We start from the raw sequence: 18,262 nt of genomic DNA on the forward strand, positions 1-18,262 counted from the left end.
GACTTAATTAATATTAAAGGATCAAAAACACAGAAATATAATTTATTTATAACTAGGTAATATAGATAATTTGGTTTTCCAAAGGGATTTGTGAAGGCAGTCAATGAGTTTAATCATTTGTAAAATCTGAGACTTGAATTAAATGGTTTCTGAGGTTTTGTGTTCTTTGATGTTATGCACAAAGGGTACTCAACAAAGGAAGTCATCTTAGACTGTAATAGATGTCTCAAGAGAACACGGATTATTACAAACTCCTATTGTAAATTATATCTTTTATAAAGAAATATTTTATGCCAAATATTCTTTTTAGCTGTGGAAAAATCTTCATTCTACAAACAACTGTTGATTACCTACTGTTTGGCAGTCCCTGCTATGGTCCCTGGGGATTCGAGAAAGAACGACACAGACAAATCCATACCTTCAAGGGGTTTACAGTCTATAGAAAGGATATAGACAATGAAAACATAACTAAATAAATGTCAAGGGGGGATAAATTACTCAAAAATAAATGGATGGATAAATACATAAGTAGAGGACAGAAAGATAGATAGAGAGATAGACGATAGAACTTGAGAGAAAGAGTCTGAAAGACCAGGGCTACTTTTAGCCCAGATGATCCTGGAGGGCTTCTCTCTGAAGAGGTGACATCTCAGCTAAGACTGGAATCAGGAGAAAAAGAAAGCCATGCAAAGACCTGAGATAGGAGATTCCAGGTAGGGGAAATAAGTGCAAAGGCCCTGAAGCAACAGAGAATTTAGTGTGTTTCAAGAATGGAGAGGAGGTCAGTGGACCAAAAGGGAGGGTGGCAGGCAATGCACTCTGAGAGGAAGTAGGCACCAGGCCGCTTACGGCCCTGTAGGCCGTTGTGAGGAACTTGGATTTTATTTTCTTTCCAAGACAAAACCATCTGGGGGGCTTTAAAGAGATCCAAGCCTTCAGGTGTATAACAATCTGTGGCAAGACACAACTTAACATATGCTGAGTTGGGGGAAATCAGAGGAGAGGAGCCCCAAGTGGTTAACATACATTTAATGACAGATGAGATATGAGCTGAGTGCCAAAAGAACATGAAAACATGGATAGCTTTGGGGAGGGAAAGATGGGGAAAGAAGCAAGAGGCAAAGGCTAAGAAGTAAAATCTTGGTAGTCAGTGTTTACTTCGTCGTCATGCCTGTCTTCCTGGCCAGCCTGGGAGCTCCGAGAACAAGGGGGGCATCTTCCTCCTCTTTCTGTCTCTGCATCTTGCACACGTGATGCCAGACATTTAGCAGGTGCTCTGAACCCATTAAAGCAGATGATGTGTATTGAAAACAGTACAAACCCAGAGTAAAGAGGGGTTGGGTACGTGGCATCAGGCTTTGCTGAGAACCGAAAGTTCATGAGGCGTGTATAATGACCTACATCGATAAAATTAAGATTCTGTCCACTTGTCTGTTTATTGTTCTATCACATACAAGTGGCCATTATCAAAATTTGAAGGATCTGCTTGAAATTATCTGGCTTAAAATGCAGACTCTTTAGAATAGTAGAAATTTCCTTTGGGGGCACTGGAAGGAATCTCAGAGACAAGAATCTCCAGAATAACTGAATCAAAGTACAAAGAGGCCTGGGTATGGGTTAAGACACAGTGAATAGGGAACACAACAGGAGTTTCCAATACGGGCTCCAAACCCAAAGGCACAAACGTATCCAAATTGCAGTTATGGATTTGTGAGGGAGCTTCTCATATGGGCAACTCTATTTAGCACATGCAGGGAGAGAAGCTGCAGGGATGTATCTACTTAAGGATTTTCCTGAGCGATGCTGAGGAAGCCAGCAGGTTAATAATGAAAAGTGTTTATTAGACTCCTACAAGACTCTTGCTTCTCCAAATTAGGATGAAGAAATTCCCACTGAAGCCAAGTCGATAGGAAAAGTTTTGAGGAACGTTAAACACCCTCAGCTCCTTTAAAGGAACATTACCGCATAGACAACTAGGTAAATGCCTCGTTTTCCTTTGGGGATCACCCCAACCCTGGCATGACTGTGATATCATACAAAGAAAATGGAGGCTGAAACTAACACAACGTTGTAAATCAATTAAAAAGAATAAATATATATTTAAAAATATGTATCAGAAAAAGGATAGATGTCACTGTTTTAACATATTGAAATTTAAGACTGCTTATTACTGCAGCAAAAGCTGATTAACGCAGTCAATAACTTTTTAGAAACAGAAAAAGAAATAGCAAGCTTTGTAAAGGAAGCCGAAATGATACCACCTCTTTTGCATAGCTATTCAGTTGTCATAGATTCAAACTCTCCTTTAAAAAGCGTTCCAAGCAAAACAAAGCCAGCTGTGTCTGAGATCTCAATCAGACACTTAGCAAAGACATAACTGGGAAGGTTGGCAATCTGAAAATCAGGAACCCTGGTTTTAAAGCCAGTTGTACATCTGAGTGAATCTGTCAGGCACCGGCATTGTATGATTTAGGAGGTTCATGTGTGCGCACGCGCACACTCACACACACACACACACACACACACACACACACACACACACACACACACACACACACACACACACACACACACACACACACATGGCCAGACTGATCAAAAACATCTCCCTTACCACTCTTTTATGGTCCAAAAATGTCACCATGATAAACTGCAGCCTGCCCAAGAAGTACAAATCAGAATGTGATTGATCTAGAAGCCATATCATGTGAGACACTGCTGATCATTGAAGAAATTGAAGATGTTTAGTCTGGGGAAGATAAGACTCCAAGAGATATGTTAGTTGCCTTCAAAAACTTGAAGACTTTCCTATAAACAGATTAGCCCTATTAATCAGTGCAGATACAGAGAACAAAACTGGGGACAACAGGAGAAATTTACCAGGACATAGATCTCAATTCAATTTACTAGGGTGTTCTGTTCGGATACCGCAGACCCTGGGATTCACATATATCTGACCTGTGTCTGGCCACCCCGTGTAAAATCATAGTGACTGACAGGCAAGTGACTCCACAGTTGGGATACGAACTTAGAGCCATAACTGGCAAGTTTGGAAGAAATAGAAGAGCAACAGAAGCCAGGACCTCAGCAGAGAATCTACCATCAAAGACTCTGGCTTAAGTGAGCCACAGTAAGCCACAAGCAAGAAAGTCAAAAGGAGGTCGTGCCTTCAGGGATAGGGTGGTGACTATAGGTGAATCCACCATGCCCTAGCCACCTTTGTGTGTGTGCATTTTGGGCAGGAAAGTCAAGGGTGTAAAGGAATGAGAGCAGATATAACATCCAAAGGTCCAAGCAAATCGGCTGAGGATACCCCTTTAGATAACAAAACACGGGAAAGGAGAAAGCCCTTCCCTAAAATCATGAAAAAGGCAAGCATGAACACCTAGGAGTGAAATACCAGGGTGTACAGTCTGCAGCCATAGAATCCAGGGGAGCTTCAGCAGAGAAGAGCCCAGGGTAAGGGCTGGGCAGTAGGCCAAGGACCCTCTAAGAGCTGCCTAGGGAGGTGGGAGGGGGTGTCAGCAGTCAGGGACAAAAAGACCTGGTCATCGGCCAGAGGAGGCTGACACTTCCTGGCAGTCATGTATGCCAGACACTGTGCTAAAAGCTCCACACACGTTAACTCTTTCGCTCCTAACTAGCCCTGTGAGCTAGTTAGCGCCCTTACTATCCCATTTTATAGATGGCAAAACTGAAGCATGGAGAGGCTCTTAGCGAGTAAGGGCAGAGCCAGACTTTGAACCCGGGGGACCTGGCTCCTGAATTAGGTTCTTAACCAGGAGCCAGGAGCTCAGCCCAGAGGAGAAGCAGAGGGGCTGGTGGGAAGGAGGGCTAGCACACAACCCAGGGTACAGGAGCTGGGGGCGGGGCCTCAGAAGGCTCCTTCAGATCCTGCAGTCACCTGGAAGGGCTCATCAAACCTGGCACTTTCAACTGCAACCTCCTTTTGCCTGGGGACATTGATTAGAAGAATTTTGTTGCCATCCTAACTCTTCAACCACGTGAAGGGGCAGCTTCCACCAGCCAATGTTCCTGCTGCTCCAGATGTTCCAGCAAAGGCTGGACACCAGCTCATGGGAAGTGTCAGGAAGGGATTTGTGTAATCCCTTAGTGTAGTTGCAAAATCAGGCAGGAATGATTTGAGGCTGTTTACCCTTTTGTTAGCCTTCGTTTCCTTCCTCTCTTCACCTCCGAACGCAGGCTCCAACCTAATTCAACAATCCTGCCTAGTCGGTGAACTTCCAAGCCGTAATTATTTTCATCCTCACACAAACCTGCTCTTTCTGTCGTTATACTGGGAGCCCACTGAACCCTCAAGCATGCCGGCAAACACCACAATGATGACTCCCTCCTCCCAGGGGCCCTGCAAGCCTTCCTTAGCTATAGCTGTGAAGTATTTTGAATTAAAGTGCTAGAGAAAGCACAACACACATTTATTGCTCATCCTGGAAAGACAACAGCAATAAGCTTCCAAAACTCTCTTTGATTAACATAATCTGGGGGTAATGAATATGGATATTGTCAATAGTCACTTAGAAGCGTGTTTTCTTTTGTACATTTTGCTCTCTCCAGTAAATTTCCGAGCAAGAAAGGAAAGGCCCCAAGCCCCTGTTTGCATCAATAAAGCAAGCACTCAGAGGAATTACACGGAGGGAATGGAGCCAGGAAGGAGTTCTACCACCTTCAACCTTTATTCTAGTTGATTCTCTATGTTTTCACCATGATTTCTAATTATCTACCAGATTGAAACTGTCACATCCCTAACCAGCCTGGTTCTTTTCTCAGTGTCTCTGTGACAGTTTCTGATGAAGGGCTGATCAGGACAAATATCCCAAAGGGTATCTCCAGATCCACAGTCACCACCTGCAGAAGACTGCTGCTGAAAGGCCCAGTTACCTGCCCAGGAAGAGAAACAGGAAGTGCCTGTCGGCCTTGGGACCCCACCTGGAAAATGGCAATGGGTCAAAGTTCTCCAGAGAAAGAGAACCAATAGGATTCATACAGATACGTATGAGGGGATTTCTTACATGAGGAACTGGCTCACACGTTATGGAGGCTAAGAAGTCCCACGATCAGCTGTCTGCAACCTGGAGAACCAGGAAAGCTGGTGGTATCATTCAGTCTGCGTCGGAAGGCCTGAAAATCGGGAGGGGCAGGTGGTGTGAGTCCCAGAAGCCCCAGTGTCCGAGGAGAGGAGAATATGGGTGTCTCGGCTCGAGCAGAATCAGTGAATTCACTCTTCCTCTGCCTTTTTGTTCTATTCAGGCCCTCAGCGGATCAGATGATGCCCACGCATGCTGATGAGGGGATCGTCTCTACTCAGTCCACCGATTCAGATGCTAATCTCTTCCAGAGACACTCTCACAGACACACCCAGAAATAATGTTTTACCAGCTATTTGGCATCGCTTAGCCCAGTCAGGTTGACAAGTAAAATTAGCCATCACAGGCAGTATCTGGTTTTCTACACCAGCACTTTAGTCATTACTCACAGGGCAGTGGACCCTAACCCTGCTGTGCTAGAATCACCTGGGGAGCTCTAAGGATCTAAGGAATCCCTATAGCTATGCCACACCTCAGACCAATTAAATTGGGATTTCTGGGGCTGAGGCCAGGCACCATTGTTCCTGAAAGATCCCCAGGTAATTCCCCTGTGCAGCCAAGTTGGAGAACCATGGCTGCTCTCAGCAGCAGGTCCACCCCTCACTCCCCTCTGTACTGATACCTCTGTCCTGGCACTGACTCATCATCGGGCATGAGTCTTCAGTTAACTGCGCAGCAGCTACAATGAGCTTTTAAAAATGTAAATCATATCATGTTGCCCACCTGAATAAAACCCTCCCATGGCTTCTCATGGCTCTTAGAGTAAGCACAAACCCCTTGTCTTGGCTTGAGAGACCCTCAGCAGTCTGACCCTGTGCCCCTCAGGCAGGAAAGCCAGGAATAACAGCTTGGCAAGTGGAGCCAAGGCCCAGCTCTGCACTTATGGGCTCCATGACTTTGGAGAAGTTACTGGACCTCCCCCGCCTTCTCTGCCTCACCTGTAAATGCAGATTTAACTAGCTGACACATGTGAAGCTCTCACGTGGTACCTGAATCCTCCTCGTCACACTGTCCCAGTGTCACTCAGTTCCCAGAGCAGGCCACCCCGTCTCCCCTCTGGCCCAGCTCTGCAAGACCCTCTCCCCTGACACTTGGCATGACTGGCTGCTTCCCGTCACTCAGGAGCAAATGCTGCGACCACAGAGACCCTCTCGCTCCTTCATCACCCTGTTTGACTTCCTTTATAGCCTGTATTCATTTGCTAGGGCTGCTATAACAAAGTATCACAAACTGCAAGGCCTGAATAACAGAAATTTATTGTCTCACAGTTCTGGAGGCTGGAAGTCTGAGATCAAGGTGTCAGCAGGGTTGGTTCCTTCTGAGGGCTGTGAGGAAGGATCTGTTCCAGGGCTCTTTCCTAGCTTCTGGTGGTTTGCTGGCAATCCTTAATGTTCCCTAGCTTGCAGATGCATCACCCTGATCTCTGCCTTCATCTTCACAGCTCGTTCTCCCTGTGTGTGTTGGCTCTGTGTCCAAATTTCCTCTTTTTATAAGGACGCCAGTTGTATTGGGTTAGGGCCCCATCCTACTGCAATGTGACTTCATCTTAGTTAATTATTCAGTACAACTGCAACAACTCTATTTCCAAATAAGGTCACGTTCTGAGGTACTGAGGATTAGAGCTTCAACATATAAATGTTGGGGGGACACTACAACATACCCCTTATCCCTCTCCAGAATGATCTGGTTTTATTTTTCTATCTGTGTGCTGAATTGTCTTATCTATCTTCACTGAATGTATTGTTGATACTATCTGATTTTTCTGCAATGGCCATGCTACATACATTTGTAATATGAAAAATAAGTAAAGACAAGGTTTTCAGAAACAAACAAACAAACAAACCTTCTCCCTTGCGTTGTGATTTGGGTGACCATCATCTCCAGTTCTAGACCGGAAACTCCACGAGAGCAGGGACTGTGTCTTTGCATCCCTGAGCCTAACATCATGCCTGGCACATAATGGATGCTCAGTACATGCTGGCTGGGTTGAAATTAAATAGATATGTACATTGATTTCCCCACAAGAGCTCAAGAGCTCCAGTAGAGCAGTTGTTCTTGCAGCCTTCCTGGTATACATTTTCTCACAAATCTGGAAACCTTAAAAAAAAAATGCTGGCACTCTAGGCTTTTGAATGACTCTGGTATATACAGTGGCACTATCTAAATGTACTGATATCTAAGATGTCAAGAATTAACACACAGCATGAAGCGACGCTGCCAAATTTAGGAGGAAATTAAACCAGTAGGTCCATCACCCAACCCCTGTGAGCCAAACTGCTACATTTCACCTGATTCTTCTAATTAGGTTGTATCTACAAAGCTTTTAGAAGTGGACAAGTGTTACATTAAGTGCTAAGTCGTATTAATTAATAATATGGGTAGATTACACCGGCTGGAACTTGCTGTAAATGTAAATGTCCTAGGCTTATCAGCACAGTACTTGGAATCAATGTTCCAGATGTACTTTAAAAATTCTTTATAGAATTTTAGGAAGCTTCTGGCTTCCAAAGAAAGTAACTTCATATAATCTTGGCATTTTCTAACTTGACAAAACTTTAGAAATCATCTAGTACAATAATTCTCAAGTCTATCAGACCCAGCACCTCTTTTTTGTAATACATGTCTTGATACACCCCTCCTTAATATCCTAAAGCAAAATTCATGGGTAACCTGCCTGTATATAACATATTTCAGTATTTAAACACTCAGGCAAGTACAGCTGTCATCATGAGATGTTTGCACCATATGAAAAAGTACTGTAAACGTGCCAGTTTCAAATGGCAGGCTGTTACAGGTGTGCTGAATGGGTGATGATGCAGCACCATGGGTTGCACTGAAAGGGTGTCTTGGTTTTCTAAAACAGTGATGAACTCCACTTAAGTTCAAAACTAAAGAATTTACAATCTTCCTTCAATTTATTCTATAATTGCCTTCCTGGAAAAGTCAAGGTACTTGTCTATTAAAACCATGCAAAATAATCTCATGTGCTTATATGTAAAACAGAGTTAGGTTTTAGGTTCAGATAATCATAACCAGAATTTTCACCTACAAGAATGTCCGGGGCTTCCCTGGTGGCACAGTGGTTAAGAACCTGCCTCCCAATGCAGGGGACACGGGTTCGATCCCTGGTCCGGGAGGATCCCACATGCCGCGGAGCAACTAAGCACGTGCGCCACAACTACTGAAGCCTGCGTGCCTAGAGCCCGTGCTCCGCAACAAGAGAAGCCACTGCAATGAGAAACCCATGCACCGCAATGAAGAGTAGCCCCCGCTCACCACAACCAGAGAAAAGCCTGTGCGCAGCAACAAAGACCCAACGCAGCCAAAAATAAAATAAATTAATTAAAAAAAAAAAAAAAAAGAATGTCCGATATCTGAAAATGGTACGACACGATCCCACATGTTTAACATCTCTGGGGCCCACCAACCAAATGCCATGAACACTCGCCCTACCCCAACCTCTGAGAGCAAAAAATTTCTCAAAACCTTTTCATTTCATTTGAGAACAAAGTTCGAAGACAATCACGTGGGGTGGCACTGCCCCTCTTGAGTCATAGATCTAATTTTACATCCTTATATAAAAACTGAGGATTTGTGTCCCCAGAGATTATGCCCAAGAATCACAGACCAAGTCTTGGCAGAGTCAGGTAAGAAGCACTCAGAGTTTGACAGAAGAGCATTTTCCACAGGCTAGGCATTGTCTTAAGCTCTTTTTAGACAAACACTAATTTAATTCTCACATCGACACAAGGCAGGAGGCTTGATTATCCCCACTATGCAGTAGAAACTGAAGCACAGAGACATGAAGTAACATTCCTAAGTTCCCAGAACTGTAAGTAGCAGAGCCCTGACTCAGACCACCCTCTTCATAACGACTATGCCACACAGTGCAAACTACGGACTGTCATTTAGGAATGGAGGCAAGACAAAGGGGCAAATGCAACCCTCCTGCATTATAAATACACAGGTTAGATCAGTTCTACCAGTTCAGCACACTGACCTCCGTCCATGCCTTCAAGCCATGGTTTGTTTCCCACTTGGTCTCATCTCCCGTTTTCTTGTGTTTTTCCTGCAGACATTCATTCCCAGGAGGAGTCTGCCCTGGGGCCCTCTCGACCTTTCCTAAAAGGGAGATTTCTGGTCACTAGATGAGTTCCAGAAGCATCCACTAAGGCTTCTGCAGCCCTCTGCCATCAGTTGACCTTCACCACAACCCATCTCGCTCAGGATGAGTGGCTTCCTCGCCTCCCTGGACCCCCGGCGAGTGCAGTGGGGGGCTGCCTGGTACGCTATGCACTCCAGGATCCTGCGCACCAAACCGGTGGAGTCCATGCTGGAGGGAACTGGGGCCACCACAGCACATGGCACCAAGCTAGCCCAGGTGCTTACCACCGTGGACCTCATCTCGCTCGGAGTTGGCAGCTGCGTGGGCACTGGGATGTACGTGGTGTCTGGCCTGGTGGCCAAGGAAATGGCAGGACCCGGCGTCATTGTGTCCTTCATCATTGCAGCCGTTGCATCCATACTGTCAGGTAAGCATCCCGTGCAGGCACAGGCCTGTGGAGAGCGTGCCTGCAGGCCTGTTACTGTTCGTCCCACTCTCCTAGAGTATTTAGTGGTGAGATGAGCAAAGTGGTCATCATGCCCCCTTTTTGCCTTGACTATCAGGGAGTTCAGCACTAGGTTTTAGCTCATTGTAGTAGCTTCCTTTTTCTTTGGTTTTTCGATCCAAATAAATATTCTGGTGCCTAGCCATTGCCCAACTTCTCATTCCCTGTCATGTCCTAATGGCTCTATTTTTATTCTGTCTCCCTTTCAGGAGAAGATAAGTCAGTTCTTTCATGGGGGGTGGATATAGCCAGGATATAAATAACAAATACTGGATAGGCAGAGTAGCAAAATGACAAGTCAGTAAATCTGATATGATTGGGATTTTATGAGCCTCAAACTGGCATTGTGATCTCCAAGCAGGAGGAAAGCAAGTTAGGACATAAAGCCATCGTGAGAATCACAAAGCACCATCTGCCACAGCACTAAAACAGACTGATCTTCTGCAGAGGTGGCTCAGCTAGCGCCTTCTCTCTCCTAGAGAAAGAATCATAAAACTCGTTTGTTTTTTTAAGTGAAGTACAGGACTTACATGTTGATAGTTTGTGAAATAGCTCTATTTCCTTTTCCTCTTTCCTCCTCTTCTCTTGAGTTGGAATCCACAGTATCTTCCCAGATGCTGGGGATGGGTCAATGGACACCTTGAAAAAGAAAGAAAAGGAAAACTTACTGCTTCTTCATGGTTATACCGCAAAAGCATGAGGCTTTGCTGGGTTTGGGACTCTGGCAGATCACGTGGGTCAACTCATGTCTTGGCAGTGAATGTTGTGGCTTCTTCAAATGTTTCTGGAGAAGTAAAGATGCTAACTCACATTGGGAGTTCTGGGTACTAATGCACACCACCACAAGAAGAGTCCTACATTAGTATCATACATCCAGGCTAAACAGTCTCCATCCATGTGGGATGCACAGACTAGGGATACGCCATCAGAAAGTGCACTGGTTTATATCTGACATCGTTTTAATGTGATGAGGAAAATATTTCCAGAACTGATTTGATTTATCTCCTGTCATGGCTTATATCCTTGTTGGTCTTACCACTATCTTTTCCTGAAGTCATTCTCTAATATGCATGAATATCCTAATAAATATTTGAGATTCCTACAGAATAGAGGATTTTTTTCCTTATATAAATTATTCACATGAATAAATTCTGTGGATGCTTGAAATTCTATTAATATTAACCTGATTGCAATCATTTTCAAACTTGTTTGGCAAGGAAATTATTTGGGGGAAGGTGTCAGATTCTTACCATAAATTTATAAATCTAAAAATGTTAGCACACAGAACAGAAGAGCAGTGGTAAGACAAAAGGCAGGCATGTAACCAGGGAGTCCTACAGAGGACGTAGGGCAGATGGTTCAGAGTCCTGTCTGGTCAATGCAGACTGCACAGTCTGCTCTAGATCCCATCCTATTAAGGCCCAGTCCCCCAAACCATGACAATTCCCACAAATGAATCCTCCCTTCTTATCCTTCAAGGTGCTTCATTACATTTAGAAATTAGAACAAGGCCCAGTCACATTCTGGTAGCCTGTCCCCCCTGACATCGTGCACATGGGCGCTGTGTAACCTAGACTGGGGCTATGGAGGGAGTACTTACACCGCAGGAATTTGCAAATGCTACAAATCAGAGTTTGTTTGCTGTTTGTTTTCAGAGAGTGAGCTGTTAAACACGCTGTTAAGCACATCACTGAACCAGCTCCACCAAAGGCTCTGGTACTGGCCAGTAATTGGTGCCCTCACCACGGCACCAGGCACCAAAAGAAAGCCCTATTTCTGTCCCAGTAGGGATGCCCCTCTCTGCACATGGCCTCGTCCATAACACTTCTCTACACTTTGTAACTGACATCTTCCAGCTGAGGCCAGCCAGAATCCTCCTAGAGCCCCCAGCCAGGGACAGGACCAAAATAACTGTGCCAAAGTTAGCATTTTTATATCAGGTTTCTTCAACCAGGCCTCTCACTCTATGATCCCTTTGCCATTAAACCAAGGAAAGTCTCCCTCCACCCTCTTCTTTCCACTCCCACACCATCATCTCCATATAGCTTCTCTCTGGACCCAACTTCCCACTGCCTCTCCACATCTGCATCTGTCTCCAGCAAAAACTGCTGCTTGGTTGCAAGAGCAAAATAAAGAAAAAGTTGGGATTGACTAGATTTAGCTTTTCCTAGGCAGAGAGAGAGGGGGATGAAAGGAATGGGGCTATAGGAATACTAGAAAAGGAAGAGGAGGTACTGCTGGACCACACAACTTAGGTTGGATGGGAAGGGAAGTGAGAACACGAAGGTAGCGGTGATTTACGAGAAGTGGTAGGATCAATGAAGACCAGTGTTCTCGATGCGGTCAGGAAATCGCTGAAGTAAAAACACCGAGAAAGTGAACTAGAAGACAGAAGTGAGTGTTGAAGGGTAGGATGCTTGAAATTAAGATTTCAGAGTGGTAAAGTAATCAGCAACGATAAGTTTAGACTTGGAACCTGGCTCAGCCACTGACCAGCCGTGAGACTCTGAGCAAGTTCCGTAACTTCTCTGAGCCTCAGTTTCTCCACCCTGAAAATGGTCACAATAATACCTACTTCGTAGAGCTGTTGTAAAGACTAAATAAGGTATCTGTAAAATGCCCATACAACACCTGGCATGTAGCACCTATTAAGTGGTTATTATTATTTTGTGCCAAACCCTACATTAGGAGTTTGCCATACATCATCACATTTAAGATTCATAATATCTCTTCAAAGTAGGTTTTATTATCTCCAGTTTTACATATGAGGAAACTGAAGTTTAAATAACAGAAACTAGATTTGAATTTATTACGCCAGCAATATCTCTCCACCCTGACTATGAATTTAAATTACTTGGGGAATTTGCTTCTGAATAATGGATTGGGGGAGGGAGGCTCAGCTTTACTGAGTTTTAAGTACATACAGTAAAGCTGACCCTTTTAAATATACAATTCTATGAGTTTTGACCAATACATACAATTGTGTAACCTCCACTACAATCAAGATACAGAAGAGTTCCATCACCCCCCAAATAATTCCTTCATGTTACCTCTTTGTGATTTTCCCCTGCTGCCACCCCCAACCCCTGGCAACCAGAGGCGTTTTGTGTCTCTATACTTTTGCCTTTTCCAGAATGTTATATAAATGGACTCATTCAGTATGTAACCTTTTGAGTTTAGTTTCTTTCACTTAGTATGATGCATCTAAGATTCATTCGTGTTGTGTGTTATCAGTGAGACGTTACACTTTATTTCTGAGTAGTATCCCACCATATGGATATTCCACAGTTTGTTTTTTTTTCTTTTCAATTTATTTTATTTTTTATTTATATTTTTTGGCTCTGTTGGGTCTTCGTTGCTGCGCACAGGCTTTTTCTAGTTGCCGTGAGCGGCGGCTACTCTTTGTTGCAGTGCGCGGGCTTCTCACTGCGGTGGCTTCTCTTGTTGCAGAGCAGGGGCTCTAGGCATGCGGGCTTCAGTAGTTGTAGCACGTGGGCTCAGCAGTTGTGGCTGGCGGGCTCTAGAGCGCAGGCTCAGTAGTTGTGGCGCACGGGCTTAGTTGCTCCGCGGCACGTGGGATCTTCCCAGACCAGGGATCGAACCCGTGTCCCCTGCCTTGGCAGGTGGATTCTTAACCACTGCGCCACCAGGGAAGCCCCCCCACAGTTTATTCATTTACTAGTTGAAGGACAACTGGGTTGATCCAGTCTGGGACCATTATGAATTAAGCCATTTTAAATATCTGTGTACAGGTTTTTGTGTGAACACAAGTTGTCATTTCTCTTGAATAAATACCTAGGAGTGGAATTGCTGGGTTTTGTGGCAAGTATATGTTTAACTTTATAATAAACTGCCAGACATATTCCCAAAGTGGCTATCTTATTTTTGATTCTCACCAGCTACACATGAGAGTTCCAGTTGCTCTGTTCTTTGACAGCACTAAGAATTGTCAGGTGTGTTTTTCTGTGGTTGTTTTATTTGTTTGTTTGCCATTTTAGAAGGTGTATAGTGATATTTCAATACGGTTGCAATTTGCATTTCCCTAATGACGAATATTTTGAGCATCTTTTTATGTATTTATTTGCCATGCAAATATATTCTTTGGTAAAGTGTTCAAATATTTTTCTCATTATTTAATTGGAGTCTTCATTTTCTTATTAACTTTTAAGACTTCTTTATATATTGTGGATACAAGTTCTTTATTAGATATAGGGTTTTGCAAATATTTTCTCTCAGTTTGTGACTCATTTTAAAATTTTCTTTTAATTTCTGTTTATTTCTTTTTTAAAATACCGATGCTCAGGCTCTACGCCCTAGAGATTCTAGTTCAGTTGGAGTGGGGTAGAGCCCAGGAACTGGCATTTTTAAAAACTTCCCCAGGGAATTCTAATGTGCAGCCAGGGTTAAGAACTACTCGACTATAGGAACCAGGAGCTACCTCTGGAATAGCCATGACCTACAAGAAGAGGAAATGTATGTTAAGATAGGAACTATTTGGCCAGCAGATTCTTAAGAGACTTTTGCCCTTGTGGCATCATCTCCCATGAGATGCAAACCAGCTTATAACATGAAACAAATCTAAGAGAGAGAGCCACTTTCTCTATAATTTGACAAGGCCCAAAGTCACAAAAACTTCCCAGGGACTTCCCTGGTGGCGCAACAGTTAAGAATCCGCCTACCAGTGCGGGCAACACGGGTTCAATCCCTGGTCCGGGAAGATCCCACATGCCGCGAAGCAACTAAGCCCCATGCACCACAAAGACTGAGCTCTGTGCTCTACAGCCCGTGCACCACAACTACTGAAGCCCACGTGCCTAGCGCCCATGCTCCACAACAAGAGGAGCCACCGCAATGAGAAGCCCGCACACCGCAACGAAGAGTAGCCCCCACTCGCCACAACTAGAGAAAAGCCTGCGTGCAGCAACAAAGACCCAACGGAGCAAAAATAAATAAAATTAAAAAAAGAAAAAAAGCTTCCCAGGCTCCTCCTACTGTTCCTGCCCCAACACCATAACTGCCCACAGCCCTATCACAGGTGGAGGGAAATTTATCAGAGGAAGCAGCTTGTGCTGTAACCTTTACCCTTGTCCAAAAGGTCTTATCTACTCTTGAATAGCTCAGCAGCCCACAACCAGACCCCGTGCCCACGCCAAACCTTAAAACCCTTTTGTATATACCAGACTGTATAAACCAGATAGGGGAAATAGTTTTTCTTCCTGGTTCCCACTGACAGCTTTGTTGCAAGATGAGGGATGGAAGGAGGGTAGTTTATAGAGGTTCTCTAGTTCACTGGCTTGGGATGAAACACAAAGTAAAGCCTCCGTGTCAGCGACACCTGGCCATTAAAAGTAATCTGCCCCAAGAGGCTCCTATGCATGGAACGTGAGTGGAGAAATAAAACTTATTTCCAGTTCTTTTAATATTAATGAAATTGAACCTCAAACAGAGTGTAGGTCTGAATGACTCCGAAGCTCTTGCACTGTCTACAACTACCCTTTCAGCCCATTTCTCAGGTGGTTTTGGTAAGGATTAAATGACAGTAAGCATGCATAGTATCAGTCCCCTGCCCGGTACACTATACCAGTAATTTTTATCATCTGCTCATGAGAAATAGTAGTAAAAATCTAATAAGATATGGTTTGGGAAAGCTGTATTGGGTACCTACCATATGCCAGTCCTGGAGCAATACCAAAAATAAATAAGAAATTGTCTCTACCCTAAAGGACCCATCATCTCCATTAATGGAGATGAATGCTAAACCTGATAAGTAATTATGGCAATAATAGTAATGATAATAACAATGATAGCAGCAGCTACCATTTATTGAGCACTTACTGTGTACCTAAAGAGTTCTAATTGCTTTACACATTATTTTACTCAATCTTCACAACAACCCCATGTGTAAGTGGTGTTATCTTCCTCATATTACAGATGAGAAAAAGGAGGCTTCTGAAACCTCTGGTAATTGGTTTAAGGCTCTTGTTTAAGAGGTGACAGAGCAAGGAACAGAGTGAAAGCAGTCTCACTCCAGAGCCCTCTCATAATCACTCTGCTATTCTGCTACTGTATTAGCAGGCTAGGATTAGGTTCAGTTGATACAGCAGAAAACTAAAAATGAAAGATAATTTCACTTCTCTCTTGTATAAAAGAAGTCTGGAGGGAGGCTGCTACTGTGGCTCTGCAGTCATGGGTAATCAGGCCCCTTGATCTTTCTGGTCTACCATCTGGATACTTGGCTTCCATCCTCAAGGTGACTGCAAGATCCACGATGGCTGCTGTAGCTCCAGTCAATTTGTCTGAGCTTTTGGAAGGCAGGAAAGAAACAGGAAGTTGAGGCAGGTCATTTCCCACATTTCTGTCCCTTTTTAAAGAAGCTTTCTCATAAATCCTTTCCTATAACTTCCATTTATATTGCTTAAAACCTGAACACTTAAAAGATACAGCAAGTGAGCATGAGAAATGTAGTCTTCTGACCGGGTACATCGCCAACCCAAGTATTATAGGGGTTCTACTGGTGGTAAAGAAAAGGAAAACTAGCTGTCACTGCCACATCTATAATCGATGCATAGCCCCTAAGCCCTCCAGTTTGCTGAGGTCAAGTTGCTCTGAAACATTTAAGTAAAATTTGTTCTGATTCCCAGTAATGTACAATCAGAAAATCTAGAGTCTCCCTCAATAAACCTAGAGTTGTGAAGCTTACTTGCTCCAGCTCTGAATCTCTGCTGCCATAGAGTCTCTGTCTCCACTCCATGTTTCATTGGCTTCTTCCCTTTTCTTCACTTCATCATCCAACTAGATGATGCCCCAGTCCCTCCTGTCCTCCAAGTAACAGCAAGGTAAAGCTGTATGTGCAGTGAACTTTATGGAAAGTTTGGGCCAGAGATAGGAGATATAATGCAGTCCGTCCCAGCAGACAGCAAGCTTACGATGGAATATAGGCTACTCCAAGTCTCCCTGGCTTTAGAGAATGTCCACAAACCCTCTGTTCTTCTTGACTTCGGCCTCCAGCCCCATTGATGGGCAGCCTTCCTCCTTTAAACTGACCTTCTACTCCCTCACCAGCTGCTCGCTGTCAAGCCCTAAAACTCTTGTTCGTATCTTATCCAGAGCAGTCTACATATCTTTCTATCGCCCTCCAAGTTCATCCTGGCCATTCTTCAAAGACTATCATCCCCTAACCTAAATGGTCCACCAGGATCATTCATTTAAACAAAGTGAGTTCTAGAAGGAGGGACTTGGGGGCCAGGGCAGGAAGGTTAGAGATCATTCTGTAGTCATTGAGAAGTTCAGTGGTGTGACCAGATCTGTATTTTAGTAACACAGTGGGGAGAGAACAGAGGTGGGAATCTGGCTGTGTGCATATTGTACAGGACAGGCAAGAGACTATGGGGCTCTAGGCCCTGAAGTGGAGGCTGACAGGAAGCCTGGGATGGAAAAGAGGATTTGGGCATGGCTGGATGAACGAGGGTGAGGGAGAAAGAGAAATGCTCTTTCTAGCTGAGAAAAGGCACATAACAAATGAGAATGTTTTTGAGATAATGTCATTTGAACAATGGATTTACAATACCATCCTGGTGAAAGAAAGTGAAGGGATAAACAGAAAACTCTAGTAAAGAGCCCCGCCACAGAACACCACGAGGTACAGTAAACTAATCTTTGTGTTCAGAACACTGCATACGGTGCTCTAGTGTAGCGCCTCCTCTCCATCCCCACCAAGCCAGTACAGGGCGGGGTGATTTTAGCTCTGCCCTCAGATGAGAAGCCAGGGGGGTCAGAGGTTAAAGTAACTTCCTGAGAAGCAGGCAGATATTTACTGGCAGAGCCAGAACTCAAATCTAAGATTGCGGGACTCCAAAACGCACGGTCCTCCATTTCAGCAAGCTGCCTCTGATATCTTTAAAGCAAAACGCTCTTTCGCATTAGATGGGGATTAATAAATTGCAATGGATGAAACGGTCTAAAAGGCAATAAAGGCCCAGCACACCGAGTAGTATGTTTCTTGGCACTCTAAGCTTATGGTTCAGCACGAGGGTTGATCATTTGTATTTCCTGCCACCCTCACTTGTTCTTTAGCATCTTCTCAACCATCATTAGGTGAACCCTGGTAACTGAATCCCTGGAGAGGTGGTAAGGGGAACAGAGCTCTTTCCCATAGACGAGCTTCCAACCGCCTCCCTGGGCTTGTTCTGCAGACCTTCCCAAAGTTTAAGCAGAGTCTCCTCGTTCCAGTGTTCATCTCAGGTTGGATTTTCATGCCGAGGAAGATCGCTAAATATTTAGGATCTATTTAGATAGCCTGGTGAGTTTCTTTGTTTTGTTTTTCAGAACAGACCATTTTCCCCTCCCCAAATTGAAGCCAGACCTGAGAGGTGACCACCAGAAGGGTTGGCCCTTCTGCAACCTATTTTCAATGACCTAAGATCGCTCATTCATTCCACAAACTTGCATTTATTTGTTCCCCCAAACATATCTGAGAACTGCTCTTAACCACACTGCGGGGGGGGGGGGCGGGGGGGAGGCAGAAATGCAAAGTGGGGGGGAGGGGGG

The 18,262-nt window shown here is 44.3% G+C and overlaps 1 protein-coding gene across 2 annotated transcripts in view; it reads left to right on the top strand.

The window, feature by feature from the left end:
* SLC7A14 (solute carrier family 7 member 14) overlaps window positions 1-18,262 on the top strand; it is a 126,750-nt gene that overhangs the window by 42,542 nt on the left and 65,946 nt on the right. For both annotated transcript variants that reach the window (XM_007464727.1, XM_007464728.1), the window contains one exon: window positions 9,181-9,637. In XM_007464727.1, coding sequence (XP_007464789.1) covers window positions 9,334-9,637 — 304 coding nt within the window. In that variant the 5' untranslated portion in view covers window positions 9,181-9,333. The remainder of the gene's footprint in view (window positions 1-9,180; window positions 9,638-18,262) is intronic.

The sequence above is a fragment of the Lipotes vexillifer genome, unplaced genomic scaffold (assembly GCF_000442215.2).
Source record: "Lipotes vexillifer unplaced genomic scaffold, Lipotes_vexillifer_v1.1 scaffold37, whole genome shotgun sequence".
Classification (NCBI taxonomy): domain Eukaryota; kingdom Metazoa; phylum Chordata; class Mammalia; order Artiodactyla; family Lipotidae; genus Lipotes; species Lipotes vexillifer.